The sequence below is a fragment of the Salvia splendens genome, chromosome 11 (genome assembly GCF_004379255.2).
Source record: "Salvia splendens isolate huo1 chromosome 11, SspV2, whole genome shotgun sequence".
Taxonomy (NCBI): domain Eukaryota; kingdom Viridiplantae; phylum Streptophyta; class Magnoliopsida; order Lamiales; family Lamiaceae; genus Salvia; species Salvia splendens.
In genome coordinates, this window is record NC_056042.1 from 10,093,385 (window position 1) to 10,115,879 (window position 22,495).

Genomic DNA, 22,495 nt, shown 5'->3' on the forward strand with positions numbered 1-22,495 from the left:
CTTGGTTACTCCCCTGACCGACTCTATCCTAACCTAGACCCAAACTATGGCGCAAAGAAAAACACATAAGCACGGACACATACACATAAACAGAACTAAAGACACTTAAACACATTAACACAACTCAATTGGGCTATATTTTCAACCATCTCTCCCATTGGATCAGGTGCAATCCGGCCGTAGACAGCCTTGAATTTCCGCCGCCCCCCCTTTCCTTCCCAGTCAGTACGTCCGCTTGTCAAGATCACCCACACTCTCGGCTTAACACTGGATTCTCTCAGTCGCTCACTCCTCACTGGGGATGTTAGGACTGTATTCTCTCATAGCGCTGAACCATAGATGCTTCGGACTTAGATCTCACGTGCGGCTACTGAAGGTCTTTTAGGCTTGTAACGGGACTATTGGGTTATAGTGTTTGGGGTGGTTGTTCCTAAGGCTCTAAGGTTCAAAAACCATTACTTTATTCTGATGCGGGGGGGACTGTGTGCGCTCAGGCTTTCGGCTGCCACTTCTGCTTGGCTGGACTTTTTCCAAAGTTGCTTCCTAACTGGTCAGTAGCGTCTTGTGGCTTCGTCACCCTTATTCATTCTCATTCTTTTTGTGGTCAAGTGTTTTCGACCATTTTCTTCACATTTTCCTTCTTTCCTTCTTATTATTTTTGGGTCTGGAATGACTTCCTGGTCGATTTTCTCCCTGCTTCTCAATTCTTTTTGCTCTAGTTGGTTTCTATATTGTATGTCCTTCTGGCCAGTTGCCTCCTTGCCTTATGCCTTGCACACATACAATTCCAGGGGCTAGGGGTTATATCTGGTTATGTATGGCTAGAAAGTGGGGTTCTAAGGGTTGGAAAAAAAAATATATATATATATATATATATATATATATATATATATATATATATATATATATATATATATATATTCCTACTGCCTTCAGTGTTGCTACACGCGGTCACTTTACCCTAGGCACCTTGTGGCAGCCACTCTTTTCTTTTCTAAATTAGTGGAAAGTGGTTCCACTTTAGGCTTTTGACTCAAATTTTAAGAGGGCTTTTGTGTTTTGGCTCTAAGTGTGGGCTTTTCTCTCATACTCGCATCATATATACTGACTAGGAGATACTAAGGGGGGGTGGTTTCCATTTTCCAGCATGTCCTATCTCCCTCAATTCCCCTCACCGTCAATTCGAGACAGTTGAGTTTTAAGCCCAATCAAATAAAAAACTAGACCTAGACACTACACAAACACTTAAACACAGATAACACATATGTACACATGTCATACTGGCCAGTGCATTTCCCCCTCCCACTTCACACGTGTCTGCCATCAGAAGAGGCTGTGAAGTGGAAAAAAGGTAATGGCCAGTATGGCTGAAACACAGACATACCAAAACACAACAAGACATACTTATACTAAAAACTTCTCACACTTAGACTATATAATAGGCTAAGTGTGAGAGTTTAAATTCTAAACAGAAACCATCAAACCTAAACATATATATACAACAAACTCCTCACACTTAGACTATATAATAGGCTAAGTGTGAGTTGACATGCATACGAAAAAGAAAACAGAAAACACAAACACATGCGTCAAAAATAGCAAACACTTTACTTCTCACACTTAGACTATTGTAGCTGGTGGAGAATTCAAATACTCAACTGGTCCTACTGGCCAGGTTGCTGGGAACCACCCACAATCAAAGCCCTGAAGGTAGTGGTGACTCTTGGGGTGGTGGAGTTATGGTAGAAGATGGAAGGGGTGAGAAGTAGAGAGTCTCCTCCTTGGGTTGAAGGTCGTCGGCCATGAAGGAAAAAAAGGAGAAGAAGAAAGAAAAAAAAGAAAAAGAAACTTGGGCTTGGTCCATTAAATTAAAAACCATACTTGGGCTTCCATGATTTAATTTCAATTGGGCTCAATAAATAAAGAAGTTACAAGCCCAAGTTAAAAAAACTACTACTTGATAGATTTAAAGAGTAATTAAAATTCAAGTTATTTTATATTTAATTGGACTTCAAATTTATTTTGGAAAGTCCAAAATAAATTCATACATTTTTATATTTTTCGTATTTTCCTTCGTTAATTAAAATTCACGGGTCTTTATTTTATTTTGTTATCGCGTTCTTCATAACCAAACATCAAAGTACGTTTAACGGCATCATTTTATATTTGGTGTTGTCCCAAATATAATATCCCTTTGACCATTCCTCGATTTATGCGCGTCGTTATCCATAAAAACATATATTCCTTCCCACTTATATTTTTTTCGTCTTGCTATAAATCAACAATTTCATTGTTGATCTTTCAACGAGACCTTAAACGTGTCTCCAACGTTCATAATTAAATATAAACATGCACGCTTCTTTTCATATTAACCACAATAACCATAATTCTCCTAGAGCACATTTATCGAGAAGCATCATAATTCGAAATAATTTTATTAATTATTTCGTGATATACATTAAATTAGTACTTTAAAAAGTACGGGCGTTACAATGAGTCACTCACTCTCTGCATGAGCGAATATTCCCTGCCAAGATCGTTATCCAGCTGGAGGTCGTGCCGAGCCTATAAATTGAGGATGTGCCACCACATTAGAAGAGGATCCTTTACTTTCCGTCTTTAGTTTAGCTCTCTAGTTCAGTTCCCTAGATAGCTTAGATAAAGTAATGCTTAGTTAGAAAGGGCGATTGAAGAGCGCTGCAGAATACTTGATATCTGTCGGCGTATTCTTAAGTTTTCCGCCGAGGATCTCCTCGGTTTACTTGCTTTCGTAGTTCCGAAGTGTTAGCTTAGTTTAAATTTCACGATGTACTGTTCTGAGTTTTAGTTTTAATTAAAGTTGCTTTCGTTTTCATCATCGTGTTTACTGTACTGAGTAGTTAATTTTCATTCCAGTCTGAGATTTACTTGACCCAGTAGTTAAAGTTCCCTTGAGCAAGTAGTTAGTTACTTTTATGCCTAAGTTAAAATCAGTAGTTAAAAACTCCCAAAAGTAAAGCGTGGCAGCAGCCAACCCCCTGTTCACTACTCAAACACTTGATACACTAGCTTCTCTGTGGGATCGACCCCGAACTTGCCGCTTTATTGTTAAAGTAGTGCAAAATTGGGAGTTTATAAATTACATTGGTGGCGTGCGAAAGCGAGATCAACTTGATCAAGTGGCAACGACATTTGCTAACTGATCCATCCGGTTCAGTAATCTCTTCCATATAACTTGAATCAATAAACCGCATTTTCGCCAGTCCGCCCGATCAGTTGGAGAGCGTCTCTTGACCAATCTACGTTCCTTTGCTATTTCAGTTTGCGCGAGTTAGGCATAAAAAGAACAGAATCGAGAAATTGAGCTTTCACCCCCACACATCATTTTATTACAACTTATATCTTTACATTACACTACTAATAATGTCGAACTCACTTTCCACTAGCACTACTTACATTTTCCTTTATTCTATTCTCTCTCATTTTATCAATTATATAATGTTCATATTTTTCACAGACAGATGGAATATTATCATGGGCGGACCCTAGTATAGTGGGGGAGGGGCTTAAGCCCTCAATGATTTTTTTTTTACTTTTTTCTATTAACTTTTTTAAAAATTTAGGCAAATTTATTGTAAATTATAGTGTAAAAGCCCGTACAAATTATCTATATTACTCAAATATATACTTTAAAACAAAATTTAGAAATTCCAGCCCCTATCGATAAATATTTCTGTGTCTACCACTGAGTATTATAATGAAAAGAGTAAAATAAGAGAGAATGTAAAATAAGATAAATGAAGAAAGAGTAAAATATAAGAGATAATAAACTTTTTACCAAAAAATGAGATGAGTCAATTATTTTGATACAACCTAAAATGTAATAAAACTCGAAGGATTGATACAACCTAAATTGTAATAAAACTCAACTCCTTGGGACGGATGGAGTATGTACATGAACACAATCAAAAAATTGATTTGAACAGGATTGTTTCACCGATAAAATTAATTATTTAACTTTTCAAACTGGCTACTTTATATTTATATTTAAGAAATATTTATAATTTGAACACTGAAAATGTATTCCAAGAATAATAAAAAAACAATAGTACAAAATATGTGTAGGTGGTCCAGTTTAAGGGCGGTGCCGGTGGCCCAAATAAGTAACTACTATGATAGATACAAATGAGAAATTTCTAACAATCACATTAACTTTTGGATCCATATCGATATGGAGTACGAGAGATCCAACACCATATCTACTTCTGGGCTTATTAAATTATCAATGAAACTACAATTTCATGTACAATATGTAAAATATGAAATCTGAGCATGGTATAAGGGCATCAGCAGTGGGGCGCCCTATGGCGTGTCACGTCATCAGTTTTATCCTCCTACCTCCCCACCTGCAGTGGGGCGCGTCACATCATCATTTTTTTAATATTTACAAAATCCATACAAAATCCATACGATTTTTTTTAATATTTACATCATCATCGTGGTTGATCGGTAAAATAGTCTTCAACCAGACGTCTGTGAGCTTCCGGGTGGTCTCGTCGGACATACGTCCTATGTCGAATAGGCCTGTGGACTTGCTCAGCCGCCGCTGCCGCCGCCTCCTCCTCGCGCTGCATTGCCGCATAGCATATCGCCATGGCCTCTTCAACGGCTGCATCTAATGCTTCTGACGTCAAACTACCGGACTCAGACGAACTAGAGTCGTCGCCGAGATTCATTTTGGTTTGATGTTGAGAGAGAATATGTAAAGAGATAGTCGATATGTTCGTATGTACAAATGAATGAGAAACGAGATTTAAATAGAAAATCAAAAACGCGTGCCATCGTCCGCGACCATCGTCCGCGTAGCCCACAGTGGGGCGGACGATGGCGCGACTGATGGCCTATCGTCCGCGGCCATCATCCGCGTAGGGCGGACGATGGCGCGGACGATGGACATCATCCACGCTATACTCTGCGCCCTTAGTATAGGGCGCGACGATCGTCCGCGGCCTATGTCACGCACCCGCAATGGGGCGGACGATGGCGGGCGCGGACGAAGCGCGCCATCAGGCGTGCCATCGTCCGCCCCATTGCGGATGGCATAAAATATTATCCTCCATCCGTTCGCCATTAGTTGGCACACTTTGATCCTACTTTTTTATATTAATTTTATAATAAAATATGAGTGAGAATGAGTTAGCGGAATGTAAAGTACATTACTAAAAGTAGTAAAAGGTATGTGTGACAAGTATTGGTGGACAGACCAAAAAGGACACTAATGGCAAGTAATGGCGGACGAAGGGAATATATAAGATCATTTTTAAAATTCCAACTTTCACAAAAATAACAATTTAGACATGACATATTTTGTATTAGGGCAAATTGTCTGTAAAGTTATGAACTTTTAAAATAGTTTGGTTTTTCCCGTAAACTTTAAATGTTGCATGAAAATTCATGAACTTTGTCAGACTGTGTAAATTTCTTATGCGATTCGACCCGATAGATTTCCTACACAAACTTATCCTACATGGCGCCGGAGGCGTGAGTTGGCAACTCCACTAATTCTGGTTGTTTCTCTTCTATCTCTACTTTTTCCTCTATTTTTACTTTATTCTCTCTTGATCAACTCACAAAACAACACAGCATAAAATTCCATGCCCGAAATAAAAAATTTTTATTTATTGAGGCGAAGAGAGTATTAATCATTTGTAGGTAACAACAAAAAATTAAATACCCCCTATTTCATAACAAGTAATTGATTTCTTTTTTATTCCACTAGATTGTTTTCCATTTTTAACTAAAATCAAAATATTTAATTTGATATTTTATTCTTTCTTATATTTTATAATCGCCCTTTTAATTTTTTCGTTCTACTTATCTAAATAAATATCATTTTCTTAAATTCTATTAAAAAAATTAATCCTTACAATTTTAAATATCTATCCAATTAATAGTTTATTGACATCATCATATCGATTGAGATGACACAATTCGCGTAGCCATATGAGGTCACGTTGAGCTGAGCATTCGTACATCAGCCTTAATTATAATGGGCCTCTGTTACTGTATGCCCCCTTCTCAATGGACTAATTTTTTTTGTCTATTGATTATTAGAGCATCCACATCCGTGCTCTTGCCAACCAATACGGATATGGGCCCGGACCCACCTTTTCTGTCTACTCTTAGGTAAGAGCACAACACCTACATCCGTGCCCTTCCGCAAGGACGAGCACAAGGGTCCCACCATTCTATTATTCAATTTAAATAAAAACATTTCCTCAAAATTAAAATACATTAAAAATACCCGAAATAATATTACAAAAAACATTAAAAATTAAAAATTACATAATTAAAATCTTAAAAAATAAAAATTACATAATTAAAATCATAAAAAATAAAAATTACATAATTAAACTCCTAATCAATAAAAAATACATAATTCAACTCCTAAAATCAAAAAACCCACTACTCGTGGCCGAATTTCTCTCAAATGTGTTTGATTAGGTCTTCTTGTAGCTCAACGTGGGTTTGGGTATCGCGCATTGTGTGCTTTATTTCAATCCTCTCACACACTGTCGTATGCACACCTCGGCGTGGGGGAGACCTCGCGCTTGAGCTTCCGACTTCATCCTCGTCGTAAAAGCTAGCCACCTTCGGTCCTTCGTATGCTATAATCATGTTGTGTAAGATAATAAACGTGTACATGATGTCGGCGAGACGGGGCCTTCACAATGTTGAATCGGGCTTGAAGGACCCCAAAGGCTCTTTCTACGTCTTTCCGCGCAGACTCTTGACGCCCATCTCGGGTCTTGCGGGTTGCTGAGCGTCTTCACGAAAGTCGACCACCTTGGGTAGATACCATCGGCGAGATAGTAACCCATGTGGTATACATTTCCATTGACGGTGAAGTCGATCGCCGGTGCTACACCATTCAACACATCATTGAAGAGGGGTGAAGAATAGAGCACGTTCAAGTCATTGTTGGATCCGGCAACACCGAAATATGCATGTCAAATCCATAGGCGGTAGTCGGCGACCGCTTCAAGGATAAGTGTTGGGCCGCCACCTTTGTGGCCGCTTAAGTGTTGCCCCCTCCAAGCAGTCGGGTAATTCTTCCACCTCCAATGCATGCAGTCAATACTGCCAAGCACACCGGGAAAGCCATGGACTGTTTCGTGAAGGCGAAGCAACCGTTGGCAATCATCGGTGGTGGGTGCCCGAAGGAATTCATCACCAAAAGTTGAATGAACGCCCTCGCAAAAATTTTTAAGACAAAGGATTCCAGTGGACTCACCGACATGCAAATACTCATCGAAGAGGTCGGCCGTTTGCTCAGTAGCGAGTTGTCGGATGGCACACGTACACTTCTGCAACGCCAAGAGACTTTGCCGACCGGCTGCATCTGGACATGTTTGGAAGTATTCAACACGGGCGAACAATGTGTTGACAATACGCATAAACAAGCGCTTTGACATGCGAAAACGGTGCCTAAAGTAATCTTCCGGAACCGCGGCTGGTCTGAAAAATAGTCGGCAACGAGCCTTTTGTGGGCTCCCTCCCGGTCACGATGAATGTAGCGGCGAGTTGATCTAGTTGGTTGAGGAGGAGGGACGGGGGTATTCGCTGCAACATATGCTTCATAAGCGGCACGATGTTGTTCGTAGTATTCTTGTTCTTCGCGCTCCGCTTCCGCAATGAGATGGGTGAAATCCATTTGAGGTTTTGAATGAGAGATGAATATGTAGATAAGTTGTATGAAAAATATGAATGAGAGGTGAATGAAAGATGATTTGATATGAAAAATGGATGATGAATGTGTGTATTTATAGATGATTTTTTTTTGGGGGGGGGAATAAAAAAAATAAAAAAAAATACAGAAAAACGGGCAAAAAACAGCCATTTTTTTGGGATTGTGAAAATATTTTTTTTTGGTATTATTTTTTATTTTTTAAAAAATAATAAAAAAAATGATTTTCCAACGGATATGTCGTTGGTCAATCAGAACGCGCCACGTCGCCTGCTCGTTGGCACGGACGTGCTCGATGCATCGAGCAGCGTTGTGCTAGCGGCGGACAGCGTCTCCGTGCCGCTGGCACGGACGGACGGACGCGTCCCTACTCGCCGATGTGGATGCTCTTAAAGCAATAAGCCCAAACTGTAGGCGAATCTAATTTCCTTACACTTCTTTTTTATAGTGGGAATATTTTTTTTAGTACCTCAACTATTATCTCAAATGAGTATATTTAGTCCCTAACATTTAATAATATCTTTTAAGGTCCATCAAATTCAACTACTTTTTTATTATTTTCATTTTTTTTATAACCAAAGTACCCTTAAGGCCAATGAGGGCAATTTAATCTATTTACCCTCTCATTTTTATTAAAGTATGTAATTGGGGATAGTTGATGTACCAAAAAACATGTTACCTCCAATTTTAATTTCAAAATAAAATTATTTACGTTTAGTTTTACTTATTTGTAATAATTTAAATCATTGCACTATATTTAATATTAATAGTGAAATAACTTAAATATAAATATATGTAAACATTATATGTATACAATATTTGTATATAAAAGTAGTTCAAATGGAGTATTAATTTTTCAATTTTAAAGCTATACATAGACTATGTTATTTTTAAGTGCAATACAAAATTGATGATTAAAAATAAATTAAAATTTATTAGCATACATAGAATCTTAAATAATTCAAAGATCTAAGTTTTATTTCATCTACTCTTATGTAATAATTGTAGTCTAAAATAATTAGATGAAATTATCAATAATCAATTTAATAAAAAAGACAATGACATTCTTAATTGAATATATGATTGTTTAATTAAATAAAAAATCAATAGTTGTTATCAATTGTTTGATATCACAATGTCGTGTTTTAATATTATCATTAGCCATTTACAACATTATGAAAATTGTTCATAGTTCTCATATCTATTCCCTTGACTATTCGTGAATCATATTTTTTCTAATTTATTAAATTTTTATTTCAATATAGTATATATTATATATTATGATTAACTTAAATTTTCTGTTTAATAAAATTACGAGATTCATTAAAATAAAATATTTATCTTAGTTTTATCTACATAATTGATAATGTAACCATATAAAAGTATTAACTAGCATTAGAAAGTAATATCATAATAATTAAATAAGGTATGGTATATATTAATAATAATAGTATTAGATCTATTAAACTTAATCCCAAATAAATTAGAAGAAAGAAAAAAGTGGATGAATAAATAGATTGAATTGCTCTTCATGGCCTTAAGGGTATTTTGGTCATGAAAATATTGGAAATAGCCAAAAAAGTAGTTGAATACATATTAAGTTATAATTAATGGACCTCAAAAGATATTATGAAATGTTACGGACCAAATTTGCTCATTTGGGATAGTTGATGTACTAAAAAAGATGTTCCCTTTTTTTTATATTTAAATAAGTATTTTCTATCTATTTCTAGGTAGTTGAGTTATATTTCCTCCGTCCTATAAAAGTAGATCATTTAAGTTGATACAGATTTTAATATGTAATTGATAAAATAAGAGAAAATGGAAAAAAGTAGTTGAAATTGTGTAATGGATGATGAGACCTATAAATGATAAAGTAAAAGAAAAAGGAAAAAAGTTGTAATAAATGAATATGGACTATTTCTATGTGGCGAACGACAAAAGAAATATGACATATTTCTATGGGATAGAGGGGGTATTCCTTTTTAGATTGTCTCAAGGTAGTTGAGTCATCTCCAATTTTAGTAAAAAATATTTATCATTTCTCATACTTAACTGTCTCTTTCATCTTTCTTATTTTATTTCATCTTTTACTTTTTTTTCATTCCATACAAGATGATCATTTGCATGAAGAGGAGATAAAGTATAAAAAAAAGTAAATTAGAGATAAATATATTTTTATTTTTAATAATAAGTGAATTTAAATTGGAAAAAAAACTAATCATTTTCATTGAAATGAATGGAGTAGTATGTATACTTTGCAAAGTAAAACCAAACACGCAAGTGAAGGAAATTTCACAAAAATGATAATTTAATAGTCACAATTGTCCTGTGTGTACATTTCCTACTCTCATTTATCACTGTGTATATTGTAACAAATCAATAAAATAAAATCTATAGAGACAGATACAATGAAAATACTGTTATCGTGTTTCAACTGCTGCAACGTTGTGCTCTTCATTGTTTCCACCGTCTCTGTCATCCTTATTCTATGAAACTAAAACCAATTCAACTTTTAAAAATTTGTAAAATACTTTCTATGTCTACAAGAGTTTTTTTTAAATATATATTTTTAAAAAGTGACCCACATAATTACTATAAATGGGAAAGAGACCCACATTCTTCTAATTCATTCCACTCATATATCATTTAAAACTAATATGTAAAGTAAGACTCGTATTCCACTAATTTTCTTCCAACTACTTTTCTTAATATTTCTTAAAACTCGTGCCGAAAAGAAATGAGACTCTTTTATTAGAGTTTGTATACTAGAAATCACTTTTCGAGTGATTGAATACTGTAAAAACTCTTATTTTATTTTCCAATGAATAAAACAGATTATTTTTGTCAGAATGTTGTTATGTCTTAAATTTAATGGTTGTTTTATTACATATTTAAATGTATAAGAAACTTAACAAAGTCTAAGTCTTTGTTTTAGTAGACCGGTTGTGGGCGTCGTCCATTTTAAGGTAACACGGTCAGTTCTGAACAAAGAAAAAGAAGAATTTCACAATACAGATAGGCTTAGACTACCTATCGTGAAATGTTGCAATATCAGTCCGCATATTTCTAAGCCTTACTGAAATAAGATGAAATTGGTGTGGTATAGCACTGAACGAATCTAACAGCAATACATGTCTTTATGTTATCTACTGAAAGACGAGGTCTTGATAAGTATTTCTTAATCAATATATGTTAGCATTGGACATACGGTATTGATTATGCATTACTTTGACTTATCAAATGTTGCGGGTTTTTCGAACCCAATAATCCTGATATCTTGGGTAGTGGTGCTTAATATCTAGCGGTGCTAGGATTGTTATTATATTATAACGCGCGCATGGTGAGTCTCGTTTGATAATGTCCTCAAGAGGAGCTCGAAACAATGTTTTATTATTCAGAACCTAGCTAGTAGGAATTTAATTATTTTATGAATAATAAATAAGTGTTTCTTGCTAAGTCCACTCTTAGAATGAATAAGATGTTAATTAATTAAGTCTACAACATACACTAATTAATTAATGGACATTTATATCTTAAGAGCGGGAAATAAACATATAAACAAAATGGAAACCCGGATTACTTGTAATTTCAGATTTGGATGGGCAGTGCAATATTATTACTGTAGTGGCTAATAATAATATTCCAATATAAGCTTGTATTAAATTGTGGGTTCAATTTAATTAGTAAAGCTAATTGGGGGAGGCCACATCCAAACCTCCATAGATTCCTGACTTAGCCGAATATGTAACTATTATAAATAGAAAAATAAATGAGACATAAAAACTCTTAATTATTGTTGAAAATTTCGCTCACTCCTATGCACAAAGGGGGAGGAAATTTCCTTCCATTTTCCTACTCTGTGAGGAACTTTTGTCTTCTTTAGTTAAGTCCTAATGTCCTGAAAAGATCAGCCCACACTGATATCGGAATACAGTTCGGGATCCAGTCAAGAGATTTGTGGTCAAGTATTGAAAATCTTCACGTGGAGAAGTACCGAGCCATCTATGATTCTTTGGAGAATCAAGAAGGTATTATTCTGCTCCGTAGAAAAGCATGTTTTATGTTTCAATTAATCAAAAGCATGTTTTAATTCAAGTTATGAGCATGATACATGTGATAATTGCATGAATAGAATTTGTGTGAATAATCTGCTAAATAGATCATATTCTCTGATTGTTATCATTGAGAAATGCATGTGTAATCAACAACTCTGTGCTACCCATGTGATCGAGAGATGCCTATTCTATAGAGAGGGCTTAAGTCCGTAGAATTAGGTAGTTATTCTCAAAGTGTGAGGAGGAGACTTCAACATTAGAGGTCGATCAACGCGTTAGATGTACTCGAGAGAGGGTCTAACCAATCATCCCGACTTTCCTAACCACAATTGAACCCCAATAGATGAGCATGACCTGTAGGTGACGTCCTTGATCATTCTAACAGATCCATTCCCCTATACTTTCCCAATTTATGTGAAAATCCTATTTTATTTGCTTTATTTAGTTAATTGTCTTTATCTACTTATTTGTTCTTTGTTCTTAGTTAAGAAAAAACAAAACCCTTCATCTTTAGTCTAAATAGTTTTCAACATTGCATCACAATAATCATCCTAGCATTTTAGTCCTTGTGGATTGATAATTTAACTTGCCACGTACTACATATCTCGTATACTTGTAGGTGACGTTTTAATTGCAAAAATAGCATGAGTCAAATTTGGAGACGGATCGTCGGAATGTTGGCCGAAATTTCTTCTTTCTCTCCTTCCTCCTCTCTTTATCTCTTTTCCTCTCCATTTTCTCATCCGAGAGTATCCGAAGATTCCCAAAAACTGCCTATAAACAATTTAAAACTGAATCTGGCGGTTACTGCGTCTTCGTACCCGGCCGGGTGGCTGCTTTTTGGAGCTTGTTGCCTTTTCTGGGCTTTGGACGTGTTACCCGGCTGGTTACCAATATTAGGCACACAAATCACTCGTCCGGGTGAGTGATTTTGAGCACAGTCTGGACTCGCGACATAGATTGAGCAGTCTGTCAAATTGGTTATTTTGCACGACTTTTTTCAATGATCTTGTTCCCAATCCGCGCTTCATTCCATGTCCCGTTTCACCTCTTCTACATTGAAAACAACAGCAAATGAGTCCTAACTTGGATAAGAACGTGTAGAATCGAAGGGGAAAAAACATGTGAAAATGCTTCGCATCAAATAGCCTCAATCTTGAGCTCTTGCTCGCCTTCGAGCAAGATTAACTTTAAGCACAATAGTTCAACAAAGCTCAACTCACAAAAAGTTTTTCAAGAGTTTTCATCACAAAGAATCAAGTAAGGACGTAAATGACAAAATCTAAACCCCCAACATTCCCAATCAAAATTTCTCACTCTCAAGAACCATCACTCATCCACTTAGAACTTCAAGTCAAGGTGCACTTCAAAGTAATTCCAAGCATAAGATCCTACAACTCAAACCGTCGTCATTGACTCGTCAAGGAATACTCATCATATAGACCCGCGGATTTCAAATCAAACTTCTTCAACTCTACCAAGTCATTTACGAAACACCCATAATGCATCAATAATAAAGTCCAAGGTCTTTATTCAAAGATTGTAATGGAGGATAAATATGGATAGTAGCTTAAAAGCTACAAATTTGAGTGCCAAATTCTACACTCCTTCAATTTCCTTCCAAAGAACCAAACAATATACATTTTGTGGGTTGGGACAACTAAGTAAACTGGAAGCTCAATGGTCCACTTCATCAGAGGATCATCCAATCGACGCCAATGATGAGAGATTTTCGAAAAAGCAACATGCTGAGGACGACACCCATCTATGCCCCGCCACTAACCCTAATTTGGCGTGCTCCAACCTTTTCAACAAGACAAGAGGCAGGCACAAGCTATGCGCATGGAGATGCGCACGAGTCTCCTGAAGAAGAAGTGGAAATCCACCGTCGTCAATACAGGCGCAAGGGAGGAGGCCAAGACCACAAGCCACTGACGAGTTTCAACACTGCGTCACCACCTAAGCGGTTTTCAATTTTTTTTTCTAGTTTAATTTTATTTTATTTTGTGTGTTTTATTGAGCATCACAGGAATAGAAGTTTTCAGCTACCGCCGAGTTGAACTAGCAGTCTGTTAAAAACTCTCTGCTCAGTCCAGACGCTGCTCACCGACCTGCTGAGAACCTACTATCATCCACAGCAGCCTATTCCCAAACCACAAGATGTTTCAAGGTATCTCTACTGCTTTCATAGATTATCTCACGTCTCTACCGACTCTACAAACTTATTCTTAACATAGTTTTGAATAAGTTTGAGGGGGTGATATTAGTGGACCGTGAGATTAAGAATTTTATTGCTTTTAAATAATTTAGTTAATAAACCCAAAGGATGAATCTTGTCATGAGCTTAATATGAAGAATGCCATAAATATGCATGTTTAGGGACAAATAAAATTGAGTTGTCAATGAAAAAAAGTTCTTTAAGCTTTATTTTAGCTTAACTTGATGGTTGATTAGATAGCTTGATGAAAATGTGCATAATTAGTGAATTGTTTGTTTGCTTTGAATCATGCTTATACCTTATGAGATTTGTGCTTAAATTCTTTCTTGTGTGATTTATCTGTATTCATGTACTTGTTTGTAGAACTTTTTCCTCGTCTACCTAAGTCTACATAATGTTTAAGTTGATAAAAGAGGACATTAGGCCATCCTTTTAGCTACTTTTATGGATCTAGAAATTATGACCTTTCTCGAAATAAATTCCCTTTTAATTTTGCTAGTCATTTTGTGTATTTAAGCATTTTCTTTGGAAGCTAAAATAATGAGGAAAACTCTTTATATTTTATAAAAAAGAGTTGGAGAGATAAGAAAAAAATAGTGAAAAGTAGTGAGCCTAATTGCAAAATAAATGGTTTAAGTTGAAAAAGAGGATAAATATCTTTAGAAAGAAAAGAGAAAATAAGAAAAAAGAAAAAAAAAATGAATGAAGAGAGGTTGAATAGAAATTTCAATCAAGGAATTGGGATGTGAGATGAAATTAAACGAAGTCCAGTGTTGTGTCAAGGAGTTAACTTAGAAGGAGTATATGATTGTTCGTTCTTTCCTTTGGCATTTTAGTCACTCTTTAGCCAAATACTCCTCACCTACTAAAGAGCCTACATTACAACTAAAAATAAAGACGTTTCAGATTTTTTATGCTTAGTCACAACAAGTGGAAGAGGGAATAGACTATGAACAAACTTATGGTTAAGCTTAGCATGATGCAGGATTTGAGAGCTTTTCATTATATTTCCATAAACACTTTGATAGTGCGTGATAAACACACTTCTAAACACTTGTGAGTGCATGATTACAAGACGATCAACTTGCAAGTAATGAAAGTTCATTAGTAATCTTGCTTGTTTTGATTTGTGTTCTATTATGCTCAAATGTATCTTTTCCATGAGCTGAGGTAACTATGAAGCAGTGGCAGACGCAGGATTTTGACACTGGGGGGTCCAAAATACTGGTAACAACTGTAGGGTATTTTTTTTATGTCGCTGAAGCCGAAAGTTGCGACATTATAAAGATGCAAATGAGATTAGTAATGTGATAAAACTAATTAAATGATATAGAAACCCGAGATAGTATTAGTATTTAATATTATGAATTATGAATAAATTTTAAAATAATTTAAGTGATGAAATACTATAAACATGATTTTTTTTTTGTATAATAGTTATAAATAAAAAAGCACAAAAATAGCCAAAAAATTTTGAAACTATCAATTATGAATTAATTTTGAAATAAGTTAGTTAATGAAGTACTATAAAACATAAAAGATATAATATATATATATATAGAATTATTTGAAATTATAAAAATAAAAGTCAAATTGAGCTTGAAAGGAATTGAACACATTCGAAGAAGCAGGTAGCCTTGGCCGCTTGTAATTTGCGCAAGTAAGGGAATAGATAATAACTATGCATATAAAATATATATAGAATTATTTAAAATTGTTGGGGGTTCCATGAAAACCCCAAGACCCTTTGTAGGTCCGCCAATGCTATGAAGTATAGCGCTTATGCATCTGTGTTTATTTAATTGCATATTTTATACATTTTGGTATTTTGACGTGTTTTGTGAAAAATGTGCAAAATAAATATAGAAAATGGTAGAAAAAGGTCCGATACAAAAACTGGATGAAACCGAGCCAGTCAGCGGTCCGCTGAGACAAAGTCAGCGGCCGCCGAGCAGACCAGCAATCAACGAGAAGCCAACAGTCCGTCTCGAAATTTGTGCATGCATCTAAGTTACGACCGATGACCTCAGAGTATGGATGTAACACCCCCTACCCGGATAACACCCAGTCGAATAGGTGACGTTACAAAGAGGTACCATCAGCTATGGTGAATTAAACATCCTATCTTAAACCATTAACTATTCGTGAGAGTTCTAAAATTATTCATAAACACAACGGAAGCTATTACAAGTATTTAAATCCTATACATGCCACATCTAACCGAACTAGACACATATACTACGAATAGTGATTAATGACATGCCAAGGGTGAAAGGCTAACACAACAAATGTGAGGGAATATCAATAGGTACTTACCGAACCAATCAATTCGTAGAACTTCTTACAATTTAGTCATAATCCTCTGCAAGAAATAAGCCCATTATTCTTTAAATCCGCCATTACTCATTTTATTTATCCACCATTTACCTCATTATTATATAGATTTTTGTAATATATTTATTTTATGAATTCTTAGTATAATCCGACAGCACATCCCAATAATTAGCATATACTCAAAAACCAACAGTGCATGGCAAAATAACAGAGGGTCAAAATCAATCAATTAACCACAAGTTCAAATGTCAAGTCAATAAGCATCAATAGGCACATAATCATACCAAACCACATGCCACAATACTATCACGTTGATTTTATATATCACATTCATAGCTTCATCAATATGCTCGGTTTAACCACATGGATACACAGATAATTCACGAATATTAAACTAGCATCGATCAACCTCACATAATCAAGTCCAACAGCACACACATCATACCATTAATCCATCATCCACGTGCTTGGCAACACCATGAGTACACAGACAATAATATGCCCCTGCGTGAGGCCTGATCGAAATCATAAATATTTCCACCGTGTGTGGACCGATCAAATAAGCTACAACATAGTGCACTTGTACATGTACCGCCTGGCCTTATAGCTCATGGGGCAATTCGTTATCATATATCATCATGAACCGCCTGGCCTTATAGCTCATGGGGCACATAACATATTATTGCCACCGCGTGTGGCCAGATCGAATCAATCACATCACGTTCATGCCAGTTATGCCCAACGACATCAACTAAGCACGTGGCATCACATAAATCATCAAGCTCACTCGTAAATCCATCTCATTCCCAATTCATTCGTCAATTCATTCATGACCATATTTGGTATTCCAAATATACACCTAAAATTATGGAGTACTCCCTCCGTCCCAACTTAATTGTCACTCTTTTTCATTTCGGTCCGTCCCAACTTAATCGGCACACTTCATTTTTTACCATAAATGGTAAGTATGTCTCGCATTCCACTAACTCACTCTACTCACATTTTATTATAAAATCAATATAAAAAAGTAGGTCTCACATTTCACTAACTTTTCCAACCAACTTTTCTTTTCATTTTTTAATACTCGTGCCCACTTCAAGAGTGATAATTAAGTTGGGACAGATGGAGTACTCCGTAATTTTCGGTGTATATCGAAATTTCAATATCCCGTAGTAACAAAAAAAATGGGGTCCACTAGCAAAAATAATAAAAAGTGAAATGTGACAAATTTTATGGGACGGAAGAAAATGAAAAAAATGTGACAAATTTTAAGGGATGGGAGGAGTAATATATACAATATTTTCGATACAATAAAATTGGATATTGGTATTTTTGCATTTAAAACATAAATCAACACTTTGTTTCAAAATTCAAACATAAATCAATTCGTAGAAAATTAAACAAAATTTTCATAATGTGAGAGGTGCATCGTAGATGTAACAAAAATATTTTGAATTGTTAAAGAGTGAATTATCAAGATGCTAGCTAACTGGAGTAACTCTAAGTTTTCTTGAATTATGATTGGTCAAATTTAATTTATTGCAGCTGTAAATAAGTCAAATAATAATTTATCTTTGTTTTAAGAATCATCAAAGTACGCATAATTCAATGACGAAGCGGCGTCAAAACACTTTGCACTATTATATTGGAAATATACTAAAAGAAAGCTTTTATATACGAGTATTTATGAATCCATGAACCACATGGTGATTTTTTTCGTGATCTTATATAGTGGGTTGGCGTATTTGGATTTTGCATGGTTTTAGAGGGTTGTCTTGGATGATTTTGATTATATTTCTATATTTTTGTATGTTTACATGTTTGTTGAGAAATGATAGAAAATTGATTAGAAAATGTACACAAAATATGTGGATGTGCAGCAGCCTTGTTTGAGTCAATGTTTCTCGCGATTTTGAAGTCTGATAAACCTCTAATACATATCATTCTCTTCGTCTTCGAAAGAGCTTCGCGTGGATATATTGCACGCCTCAATCGGAGCTTTGTAGAGAAAGTTATGACCGTTACAAAAACTGCTCGCTGTGCAGAAGCCTTCAACCCGACGGGCCGACCCGTAACCCGAACGGGTCAGCCCGCCTAACCCGACAACCCGAACGGGTCAGCCCGAATGGCCCGATTTTAAATTCGGGCTGCGAAATTACAACCCTAACCCTGTATTTTTATCGGGTTATTCGGGCCGGCCCGCGGGTTCGGGTTACATTGACATCCCTAATTTTACCCTACCCCTAGTTTTGATGACGTAATATACAATTTGTTGGTTAAATTCCAGTTTAAGCTTACCACCAAACCTTGGGCCGCATAATTGTTACAAGCTTGATAGCTCAAATATTTAACTAATTCCGATGTAAATAAGAAAAAGGTTGACTTCAATTTCCCAAAAAAAAACACAACCACCAACAGATATGGTGATGATGAAAAGTAGCAGTTCTGTGATGATAATTAACCAAGGCAGGTCATACCCTACTAATCACATACACTAAATACAATCCCACTAGTCTTACATAATTGCTAACAAACACTAAAAAGCAGGTGATTCCACAGGCGAACTCACTAAATTAAGCAATTCATTCCAATAATACTTGTTGTCTTCAAACTCTCCGGCGTAAGAGCTGTTGTAGCAATCGGAGCTCAGCAATGTAGCATCCATGGATCCTTCTACATTGTTAATAGAATTCAAACAACTATTCTCCTGCATCAAATTGCCCCTCTCTCGCACGTACTCGTTTACTCTCCCCAAGTTTAGGGTTGAAGTCGGCGAGTCGTGCATGAATAGGCTGCCGCCGCCGTTGGAGGCTTCCCACGCCTTGAGCACGTCTAGGCACACGGGCGCCGGTGCCTGCTGAGGAGGCACCGGCGCCGCGATCTTGTAGAGGAGTTGAAGCTTCGACAGAAGCTTCGACTCCCGGACCAGGCGGGCCTCTGCCTCGAGGCGGGCGGTCTCCCACTGGGCCATGTGGCTCACTACGGCCGCCTGCCTCGACTGGGCCGAACCGCCCAGGTTCTCCTTCGGCTTGTGGGTGGCCGGGTCGATCCCCATCCGGGTCAACCGCTTCTTCAGGCGGGTGTTCCAGTAGTTCTTAATCTCGTTGTCTGTTCTCTTTGGCAGATGGGTTGCTATTGCTGACCACCTATAAATCATGTAACATCCCAAATTATAAAATTATTCCAAATTTAGCTTATGAAACCCTAAAAAGTTACTCCCTCAGTCCACTAAACATGATCTACTTTCCTTTTTAATTTGTCACAATCAAGATTACCCATTACTATAATTGAAAACACCATTATCTCCCATTTATTCTGTCTCACTTACTTTACTCTACATTCAAAATAAAAATGCATAAAATCTTGTGCTGCTCAAGGAAATGGTCATCTTCCTTGGGATGGATATGAGTAGAAATTATTCCAATTTTATGATTATATTTCAATTTTGGAATCAAGATTGGAGACCTGTTGCCAAGAAGGGATGGATATGAGTAGAAATTATTCCAATTTTATGATTATATTTCAATTTTGGAATCAAGATTGGAGACCTGTTGCCAAGAAGGGATGGATATGAGTAGAAATTATTCCAATTTTATGATTATATTTCAATTTTGGAATCAAGATTGGAGACCTGTTGCCAAGAAGGGCGTGGAGTCGAATAATGGCCTTCTCCTCTTGGGAGCTGAATTTGCCTCTCTTGATGTCTGGTCTAAGATAGTTAGTCCATCTCAATCTACAACTCTTCCCACATCTTTGTAACCCTAAATATTTACACAAGATAATCAATATTTCTTCATAATAATCTAACAAAACACCAAAAAAAAAATAATAATCACCAGCTTTTGCAGGGAGGGCACGCCAGCTTCCATGGCCATGTTCTTCAATATGAGCAAGAAGCTTCTGATCCTCCTCACGAGTCCATGGACCTTTCTTCAACTCTGTCTTCTCATGGCCGTTGGATCTCACCATTTCTTGATTACCTATTTTCCAAAAAAAGGATTGTGTAGCAACTAATTTGAAACCCTAGTCAAATCTATTTGCAAACCTAGGATTTGGAGAGAGAGTGTGTGTGATAACTGATAAGAGGGTTTTGTGGGATAAATATTTGCTGATGGAGTTTTGGGAAATATGAAGGCATGCATATATAGTGCCAAGAATTAAATAGGGTTAGTATGCTAAAAGTAGAATGTGGGGCATGTGATTTCATCAAATAAGGCGTGTTTTTACATTGATTTTTTGATGAAATTGTATTATATAAGTGACTAAATTGTCATCGCCCATCACTCAGCATTAGATACTGCATGCTTTTGTAGTGTTGTGCTGCGCAAAATAATAATATTAGACAACATTAAATTAGTGTCTATTATAGTGTCGGGCAAATTAATGGTGCAATGACGTCAGGATGAGAGCAGCCTCGTAAGTGGAAATAAATGATGAGTTAGTACATCATGGCTCAGCAGTGGCGGAATTCTCCGCGCAATTCCCAAAAACACTTTCTGCCACATCATATGGACTTCTCACTGCACTGTCATGTCATATGGAATTTCCACTGCACAGTGGCAGAATTCTCAGCGGAATTCCTGAAGGAATTCCCACAATAAAAAAAATTCACAAATTCACAAATTAAACAATTTCCGGAAGTAAGAAATTTACGGAATTAAATAGTCGACACAAATAGGGAAAAATATTCCATTAATAAAAAAATAGAAGTTCAACGGGATGTATATATATGAACCGAAAAAAAACATTTAATGCATTAAACGGGAATTCCGTGCGGAATTTCGCGGGCGTCAACGCAATAGCGGAAGCCACGGAATTCCGATACGCCGGTGGGAATTTCACGTGGACGTCCGCCATTGCTGATTTGTGTGCAGTTGTCAATTTATTTTGGATTTAAAATGGGAGGGCCACTAAGAGTTGGTCGTGAGATTTTGAACAGTGTGTTGTGTGTGCGTCTTTGTGTACTTTTAAGAATGAGTGGAAGGGAAAAAAAGTGAGAGGGCCAAGGTTAGATGAAAAGTATAAATGTGATTGTGAAGTTAAGTCACTTATTTTCTAGTTTCAACTCAAATATACTGTTGTTATAGTAAAATTTAGCTCATAGTCGGCGATACGCACTCGTACAATAATACGATTCCTTATGGGTTCCATTCTAAACCATTTGACGTTAGGAGAAGTAGCCCATAATAAGACTTACTTCATCCGTCCATCATTACTTGTCATTAGTTTACTTTTTTGTTTGTTTGTCAATACCAATCACTCTCACATTTAACTACTTTTAGTAATAGAATCACATTCCATTGATTATTACATTCATATTTTATTATAAAACTAATACTCATATAAAAGTAGGATTAAATCTCATATTTCACTAACTTTTCCTACTCAATTTTATGAGTAGTAGTAGTTTTATTTTTTGAAACCCCACCCAAGTCAGATCAACTTGCGACAATTATAAGCATAAAGGAAATCTATGATCATTTCAGTTATCTTTGCATGGATTTAAAATATTGTTATAGTTATATTTGTTTCATTTCCCAAATATTTACTAACTCATATTACTTCTTCTAATTTTATTTATGGGATTATACATGCATATGTCTCACTGAGCAGATAAGATAAAAGTAAAAGTAAAAATAGTGGAATTGAAGGCAAATTAAAACGCAAACGATCGTCACTATGTGCAAGGGGTCCATTTTGGGTAGTCCGTTTGTTGTTTCATTCATTATTATGGCATTGTATGGTAGAAAAAGAGATAAAAAAAATACTCCATCAAATAAAAAGGATTCACTGAAGCTGACCCCTTCAGAGTGCAAAAATAAATAATACAGTAATAATAAAAAAAAGAAGTTATAAATGGCATCAACTACTTGGCAGGTTATTTGATTAGAAGAGAATAAATATTTTCTGCAGCTGTCACATGTCATGATGAAAGCCTAGCATTCAGTTTTTAACCGACCACACAATTATGTGTTTAAATTATAATTATTAGACCAAATTATGTCGCAATATTGAGCCGCAAATAAATGATTTCAACACGCTATCTGCCCTCTCTCTAATGTCAACTTACACCCCAAGCGGTTGAGCCATTTATTGCAAAATCGGCGTACTACTATTTTTATTTAATGTAGTATTTGTTTCATGATTTTAATATCATTT

At 36.1% G+C, this 22,495-nt stretch overlaps 1 protein-coding gene across 1 annotated transcript; it reads right to left on the reverse strand.

Moving 5' to 3' along the window:
- Window positions 1-18,682: 18,682 nt before the first annotated feature.
- LOC121754075 (transcription factor MYB106-like) lies at window positions 18,683-20,602 on the reverse strand. Its single transcript, XM_042149412.1, has 3 exons — window positions 20,173-20,602; window positions 19,968-20,097; window positions 18,683-19,482 (listed from the first exon to the last, which is right to left on the reverse strand). The coding sequence occupies exons 1-3, from the start codon at window positions 20,303-20,305 to the stop codon at window positions 18,873-18,875; spliced, it is 873 nt and encodes a 290-aa protein (XP_042005346.1). The 5' UTR covers window positions 20,306-20,602; the 3' UTR covers window positions 18,683-18,872.
- Between the last annotated feature and the right edge of the window lie 1,893 nt (window positions 20,603-22,495).

Excerpts from the sequence above, each read along its gene's own strand:
- LOC121754075 (XM_042149412.1), bottom strand. The coding sequence starts at position 20,305 with ATGGTGAGATCCAACGGCCATGAGAAGACAGAGTTGAAGAAAGGTCCA. Across the intron at positions 20,098-20,172 it reads TGCCCTCCCTGCAAAAGCTG|GGTTACAAAGATGTGGGAAG; the intron begins GTGATTATTATT and ends GTAAATATTTAG. Across the intron at positions 19,483-19,967 it reads CACGCCCTTCTTGGCAACAG|GTGGTCAGCAATAGCAACCC; the intron begins GTCTCCAATCTT and ends CATGATTTATAG.